At 34.7% G+C, this 8,303-nt stretch overlaps 3 protein-coding genes across 7 annotated transcripts in view; 1 reads left to right on the top strand and 2 right to left on the bottom strand.

The window, feature by feature from the left end:
- LOC109539721 (formin-2) overlaps nt 1–5,083 on the bottom strand; it is a 20,249-nt gene extending 15,166 nt beyond the window's left edge. For 3 of the 5 annotated variants that reach the window (XM_019907664.2, XM_048668576.1, XM_048668577.1), the window contains exon 1: nt 1,681–1,989. The gene's annotated coding sequence lies outside the window, so the exon portion shown is untranslated. Of the gene's footprint in view, nt 1–1,680; nt 1,990–2,428; nt 2,495–4,992 lie in introns of those variants that run through there. The other 2 variants (XM_048668575.1, XM_048668574.1) reach the window with 2 other exon arrangements.
- Nucleotides 1–8,303, top strand: part of LOC109539776 (PE-PGRS family protein PE_PGRS16) — a 24,964-nt gene that overhangs the window by 2,937 nt on the left and 13,724 nt on the right. The gene's annotated exons all lie outside the window — the stretch shown is intronic.
- LOC125502404 (uridine phosphorylase 1-like) overlaps nt 5,841–8,303 on the bottom strand; it is a gene marked incomplete in the record, with an annotated part of 9,572 nt that continues 7,109 nt past the window's right edge. Inside the window, 1 exon segment of the mRNA XM_048668579.1 lies at nt 5,841–7,353. Within this exon segment, the coding sequence (XP_048524536.1) occupies nt 7,168–7,353 (186 nt within the window).

Genomic DNA, 8,303 nt, shown 5'->3' with positions numbered 1-8,303 from the left:
TAACATTACCTTTATTAATTTAAACAATGAGATTAAGTCAAAGTCACATAACTGACAATTTGCACAAACGAATTATCAGAGCGAATTTTGATATATTTTATTATCCTACTGTTGTTATACAATTTATTAACATACTCTTTTTTAGGTTCATTTAGGTTCTTTTGATAACGATAGCAGAAAATAGCTATCGAAACGTCAAGGTAATTTTTCAAATTAATTTCTCTACTAATTGGAATTTTCTCTTACAGCTTATAATAGGAGCACTATTTATCAATCTGTAATAAAAGACGTGAGGAAATTCTGTCTTTTTTAAAGACAAAAATTTTTGAGGCGAAATACCCAAAAAGAAGTTTGTAAAAAATTAAAAAAATGTCTATTTGATGTTTTCTATTCTAGTTATTTTATGAACGTTATTACTGTTAAACGTTCTAACGCCCTGTTGGAAAATTTTCTCTGTATAGTTTTTATATGCAGGCAAAATGCTAAGCAAAAAACGAAAAAAGAACGGATAAATACATAAATCTAAAATAGTTTAGCGCCATTGCTTCCCTTTCTTGCGTAAATGGCTCACTAAACGGCAAAAAGTCAAACGCTTAGAAAATTGAAAAAAAATATATTAGCTGGAAGTATGTATCAACATTTTTTTTTATTCATTAATTTACTTGATAAAACGGTGCTTTTCTCCAATTTTTTGAACTCGGCATTTTTGCTAGAACCGATGTTAATCACAGTAAATGGACGATGTGCACAAAATAAACATTACATATGTATGTAATGTATACATATACGTAAACTCAAAAAAACCGTAAGTTGTATTTACTGCAGCAAATTAGGAATAAAATTAACCAAAAATTATGATAAAAGCACTAAACCTCACATTTAGGAATGTTTTCCGGGCTTTGCAGCTGGGGTCTATGGGAATTTCTTCCTGACGTTTCGTCCACAACTGCGGTGGACATTATCAAAGGCGATGAGGCAGTGGGCGAAGCGATCTCCCGTGCTTTCCGACTACTATCACTTCATCACTTCGCCCACTGCCTCATCGCCTTTGATAATGTCCACCGCAGTTGTGGACGAAACGTCAGGAAGAAATTCCCATAGACCACGGCCTCAAAGCCCCGAAAACATTCCTAAATGTGATTTAACCGGCCGTGAAAGCCTTCATAGTCCATTAAAACCTCAATTGAGTTCAGCGTTTTGAAAATTTTGAAATAAAACTTCCCGCATCATATGAATCGTCAAAGGCTTCAAATGTAGTGGATCGTTTTTGCTGCATCCGTTTACATGAACCATTCATGATCTAAAACTTTGATTGCTAAAAGCACTAAACATCCCTAATAATTGCTACTAAAAACGAATGCTGAAGTATTTAAATAAATTCACGGCCACAAAAAAGATAGCTGGTTTTAATAATTTTTTTAAACAGTTTTATGCACGACTAGCATGAAATAACTAATCGTTTCTAGTAGGAAATTTATAAATGAATTAAGTTGGAATCTCGTTCAATTATCAAAGCGGTTAACTAAGGAACAAAGGAAAACTCAATTTTAACGACGCTTTATAGATAGCGCAGTGGCCTGCCCAATATCCAGACCTTACTCCAATGGAGTTTTTACAGCAATTGTTAAAGTCAGAAGCAAGACATCTGCAAAACAATTCAAAAGAAAATGGGTAAGGTACCTGTACCCCACTTGATCCAACAGTTCCCCAATGCCATTTCGCACAGTTCACACATTCTCCGAATGAAATTTTACAAGAAAGCACTCCGACCAAGTGTGTGGTCGTTTCGCGGTCCTTCGAGCCGAAAACGCGTAAAACACCACACTAATGTCAACGTACTGGGAAACTGATTGACTTTTATTGGTCGGTCATCAACAATGCGTAACGTTTTTTGTTCCATTGCAACAAAATCAAGTTTTTCGCGTTACGGTTTGTTCTGCTCCAGGAAGCATTTCCGTCACATTGTAGGAGTTATCGGATGGGGCCGGTCCTGCAACGTTGCAGGATTTAAGCGAACTGCAGACTTTCTACCCGACTTTTCGCTACTGCTACTAATTGCTTTAGGAACTGATTCTAATGACTGATTTGTCGCACTTTTAGTTAACACTTGATTTAAAACCGTCCTTGTTTCATGCTGATGGTGGACAAGAGCTGATGGGGGTGATTGGAAGGGTTGCGGCAACCTTGCCCGAAGCATGCAATCGATTTCCAGGGTGGAATTTTCCCTAGTCGATGCCAAAGCGAATGAGCAAAAAAATGCGAAAATTTGCCCTCAATCGGGCATTGATATGACAAAAACAGGCAGTAACAACTTGCAACCAGAGCTCAAGGCAAAAACTACATGAATAGTAGCACAAAAACGGGATAAATCACTAAAAGACAGTTAAAATGCAGAAATGGAAGTTAGACTGAAAAAATGTTCACCCACCTTGCACAGGCACCAAGCAGGAAAGCTTCATGGAACCAACTGTTGAAGCTTGTGGATGCAAAGCTGTTCGCAATCGTGGGAAGACGAATTTATTAGCAATATCCAAAAATAGTCATATTTTCTCTTGTGCAAACTATTCCTAGCCTTAAAACGAAACAGCGCCAGATGTCTCATTCATAAATTTAACACTATGTTTTGTAATAAAAATCGCATCTAATTTATACGGGTCAACCGGAATACCAGAAGAACAGATAAGAAGTATGACCGGCATTTACTCTATTTTTAGATTAGTACTCTGCGTCTTTTTTTTTCGATAAATATTTCGCACAAAAATTTTCGGCCTAGTGTACGAAATGTAGGCAACAAATTATAGACGATTGATAAAAATAATAACAATAATGATAATGTTTAATAGTTTTATTGCCAGATAAGTTGCAGGTCGCAATTATCTACGTCAATAGCAATTTAAAGAGATTTTCTATCATTCTTTGTCAAGGGTAGAAAATGTAAAAGTAAATGGTTTTTTCAAAAATAGTTTACGCGTTAAATAGACATATAGCTTGGGCTACAGTTGAGATAGATGAATAAAATTGAGAAGAATTTTGAAAAGGAATTGCCTGAATTTTTTTTCATAGCATTTCATTAGTTGCTTATAGTTTTCGTCTTCCTGTTACTTATTGTTTTTCCTGGGGTTCCCAAAAAGACGATATTTTTAATACGAAATAAAATCCCAAATATTGAAAATATTTGCAATTTATTTTCTACTTTAATGTACAAGTTATGCCATTTATATTTTGAAGGATGCAGCATTCAAAAGTTCACCTCGGCTTCAACTACAGAATCCATACAGAACTAAATCGGCTCCAATTTCAGCAATATTTGATCGCAACGCGTCAGTGTTTCGACTTTTGAACTCATATTTTTACCAAGTTTTACCAAGCACATTTATCATCATTTATTTTTGTTTCTCGTGTTTCAAGAGTTAAATCGTTAAATTTTATACTGTTTGTTCTCAATTTTTTACGAAAAAAGGTTGCAATTTAAAGTTTAATTTTCAAACGAACCCAATTTAATCCAAAATAATCGAAACTATTCAAAACAAACTCAAATTAGCGCAAACTTACTTAAAACTAACCTCAAGGGAACGTCCTTTAATACTATCGGTTTATGCTAAAGAATTACCATAAGAATACTAAAGAATTTTTAATAACAATGTTGCAATTTAACGTTGGATTTGCAAACCATCTCAATCTAACTCAAAAAATCCAAACCATTCCAAATAAACACAAACAATCGCTAATAAATTAAAACTAACCCACACCAACTTAAACTAACGTAGAATCAAACGTTCTTCACGATTAACGGTTTATTCCAAGGAATTACTAAAGAAAACTTTGTTAGTTTGATCTGCTTTGAAGATTCTTGAGGTTTTCGAGGATATTATCAAAAAAGAAGCAAAAGGAAAGCCAACTTATCGAAAAAATGGGCATGTAAAGAAGACACTAAGGCAAAAGAAACTAAGAAGATACAAAATATAAAGAAAATATTTCCAGCTATTTGAGAAAGAAATAAATTTCGACTTCTCTGAGGAACACGAATAAAGACATCAATTAAGTATTCAATGTGGAAAGTGTTTAAATTGGATCACGAATTATGCTTCATCTAGAAATTAGATTAAGATGAGGGTGAGTTGATTTGTGAATAATGGTGCTCCTAGAGTTAGCCAGAGTCCAGAGAATGTTTAACTTTTAAGTACTTTTTATCTTTTAAGGTTGTTATGTGATCATTTAATCCGCAACTCGCAGATAAAATGATCCATTTACTTATTTTTTAATTTCATGTACCCTTAAGAAATTATTATAATACAGACTTTTGTTCTCAAAAGTGGTGTATTGTTTACTGAAATATTTTATTTAAAGACTTATCGAGTTAAAATTTAAAAATTGTTAAGGTTCGTCATTTTTAAGTTGCTTTTTCTTAAGAGAACAATTTTACCACCGTAGCAAGGGCGGATCCAGGGGGGGGGGTTATGACCCCCCCATTCAATTCTCTATCCAACGATGCCAAAACGAATTCTCTGGCTCGAATGGTTCTTGAGAAACTTCGAAAAAAGCAGCGTCATGTTCAAGTGGATTTTGCAACTCAAAAAAAACCACGCAAATCTAAAACTTCTTGAATTCAAGCATTTTTTGAGAAAACTGCAACATTTCCTTATCGATGGTTCACTTTCTAAAAAGGCCATTTAGTTATCTCTGGAATGCTCCAATTTGCTTCCGAGAAACATGCAAAACGGGACGGAAAACATGAAATTTTGCAATAATCTTGCTCCACCCTTGCACAAAACCACGATAATTTTTCTAATTTCACAGACAACAGAAGACTGTATTTTTCTACATAACCCCCCCCCCTGAATTTAAAGCTGCATCCGCCCCAAGAAATTCCAAGAAAACCGCGAAAGCTCAATGATTTATACAGAAAGCCACTTGCTTCTTAGGTGAATAGCCAGCAGCAGTTCTTAGAAATACTTTGCATTCTAACCAAAGCTACAGTTTAGTTTCACTTACCTTTAAGAAGTGGCTGCTCAATAATAATCTCAGCACTCATAAGCTGCTACTGTTTTAAGTTTCTAAATTTCTTCAAAATTATCGTGTCAGTGTCATTTTAATTTTTTTTGAAATTTGACCATTTCGGTCACCACGCTATAATCCGTTAAAAAACTGTTTAAAAAAAATCGCTAATGTGTATTCCATATTCCCATCGTTGCATGAAAAAGTTAGGCTTTTGCATGAAGCTTGTGAGCTTTGTCGAGCTTTTAGGCCGTTGGAAAGTCGCTTTCAGTTCACCTCAGTGGTCAATTTTAATGGACTTAAATAGACTAATACTTCTAATAGCTGGCTAAGAATTGTGCTGAAAGTAAATTCCATTTTTTTCCCAATTTTTTTCTGTTAATTCCTGTTCTTTGTGGATGTTGTCAACCATTTTCTGTTAAGAGATTCTTCTCCAATCGCCTCTTTTTTTCCCAATTTTCTTAGGCTTAGATAAAAGGGCAAGAAAAGGGAAAGAGAACTAATTGGAAGTATTACAAAGTGGCTTTAGAAAGGAAATAAGTGCACAAATAAAAACACAGTCAGGGAATCCCGGGCCCTGTGGTATTCATTTTCATTTTAATAATGGACCACAGAATGGAAAAATGACAATAAAAAAGTTTTTAAGAGAAATATTTACTGTTTTTCCAAAAAAATTAATCATACTTTCAGCAAAATTGTCTGGTACGGAGAGAAGCGATTCAACAATCACTCTATCGGTTTTTTATTTAAAAAAACTTAACACTCTTGATCATTTTTTCGCATAAGACGTGAAATTTGAGTCAAACGGGTTTCGGAAAAACAAACCAAATAAAAAGCAAAACCAGTATTATAAATATTTTATTTAAAGCCAACACATGGGGTATAGTTAACAATGTTCATACACAATATGATTCAAAGTTGTCGATATTAATAGCATATATAACAATGAATTCCTATAGCTTCCTTGGGATTATTAACCGCATTGTTTAGGCAATAACAAGTGTAGTAAGATATTGATGGTGGTTTTAGTCGTTTTTGCTTTAGATTTAGGTCATTATTTTTGTAGGTACCTACGCATTGATCTTACTACACGCACTTACAATGAAATATTCCTCAAAACACATTTATCGTTGTAATTTCTTGCTTATAAACGTAACAGATTTAATTGTATTGTCTTCCGAAGCCCACAATTAGTAAGAGTTAACAATATTAATAGGAATGCTGCGTACTTATCTACTTAATGGTGTTACCGCTTGATGCAATGTAAAAAAATGACCGTTTAGAGAGATATATGTATGTACATAAGAAAATCAGTTCTAAAAGTGTGCAACACATACCTAGAAGATATCGGTTGGGCACTAGGTATATGATATGTAAGTCTGTCCACATTTGGGGGCTTAAAACGATCAACTCTAGATGCGGCAGTATTAATTAATACATCCTAAAAATACACTGCGTTCAATACCTAACTCTAACTGATAATGGATGATAATAATAACTTTATTAGTTCTTACCAGCTAGCAAATATTTCAAACTTGTGGTGTGTGTAGGTATTGACATTCATTAACAATATAATGCTACTAAACTAACTACATACTTAACAATTATTAGCAACTTGGAATGTAATAATATATTATAATGTAAACCCGATCTAGTTCAGGAGAACTGCGTCCGGAATTGGTGGAAACTGTATTAAGGAGATGGAGCCAAAACAAGTCAACTGACCAATAGCTGCAACAATCAAACTGCATACCTTTTTAAACCTTTGACTCTAAACCATGACTAGTCTGGATAGAGCTTGAGATGGGGAAAGTTTCCAACAATCCTGAAACCTTCTGAACGATCGCGGTTTTGTGCTGTTCCCTGCCCCAGCTACTTAAATTTCCCCTTAAAATTATAAGCTACACTCTAATCGCCGTTAAAAAAGTCTAATTGAAAAAATAATATTTACTTTGGCGTTTTAACTGTTGCTATACATGTACAGTGGCCACCTATACGAACAATCACATCCCCACAATGATAGAATAACAGCTGGTTTGGTTTTAGTATGTACAAGTTCAGCTGTTGAACACTTTTGTACCATGCGTTTTAACGCCATCGATAAACTAGCGGGTTGGTTGGGTCAAGCAACGGAAACAACGAAAATCATGGAAATTTTCATGAGGGGAATGATTACTCGAAGGTTTGGGACTCTTGCTGCACTAACTTGAACCGTCTGGGGCTTTTCACTGCCATGGAACCATGCCCGTCTAAGGAGCATAGTCTGCCCTTAGTTTGGAGGTACTTTTTTATGTATCTGGCCACTAGTTTTTGTGGTCGTTCTTGGTATTCGTTAATCACTTCTTTAGGCGCTGCCACCTGGAAATTAACATTGAAAATGTCGATTATTGAAGAATTAATCGCGCTTTTCAACTTCAAGGGTTCAGAATTGAGAGAAAGGAGTCCTCAATGTCTCCGTTTTTTTATGGGGAACGTGTGACAAAATTAGGAGCAGTTTTTTGGTTTTAAGGACTGAAAGCATACTAGCTACAGTCACTACTCTTAACAGAACGGATCCACAGATTTGAAAGAGGACAGAGAAGAATAAAATGTTAGAGAAACAAAATATGATTTCTGATGAAAACCTCAAATTATTTTTTCAAATTCATCAAGCAAGTTTCTGCAGTCTCACACGTATAGGATTTTTAATATACAGTGCGTTCACGCTGAAACAGAGAAAATAGTTTTTACTCGCGTACAACTTTCTTTTAAAGCACTGTGTTTTTGCTCTCCCTTTTGCTTCGTTTCGTTGCTGCGGAATGTTAATGATTTATTTTATTATAACTTTTTCTGTGTGTTTTTTAGAGATTGTCGCTAATTAAACAATTGAGGGGCCTTTTAAGCGTTACCAATAATTGAATTATTTTGGAACATCCTGCATACGTTATAAATTTAAAAATACACGCACATTGATCTTATACTTGCCAATCTGTATAAGAAGTTTTACATAAATAAGACATAAGCAACTGTATGCAGAAAGGAGGACCGAATTCTACAGAAAAGGACTTAATGTTGGATGCTTTCTTGCCCAAATCCGGCTTTCCATAATGTACAGAGAATCTCAAAAAGATCATCTAAACATATAAATAAAAATTGATGAACCTGAGTGGTGCACTTTTCTTCTGCAATGCACCTTTCCGTTCACAAAAAGCTGCTTTTGGATAGAAGCTACATTTCGGAAAGTGTTTCCAATATTTTACATCAAACGGCACACCCTGTAGACTTTTATGCATTTAAATTTAAATTTATTCATTGTACATACTTTCCTG

Source organism: Dendroctonus ponderosae, unplaced genomic scaffold (genome assembly GCF_020466585.1).
Source record: "Dendroctonus ponderosae isolate FM_Combo_2020 unplaced genomic scaffold, Dpon_F_20191213v2 Dpon_F_20191213_7, whole genome shotgun sequence".
Classification (NCBI taxonomy): Eukaryota; Metazoa; Arthropoda; class Insecta; order Coleoptera; family Curculionidae; genus Dendroctonus; species Dendroctonus ponderosae.
Note: the sequence above shows the minus strand (reverse complement) of the source record. Positions and strands in the feature narration are given on the sequence as shown.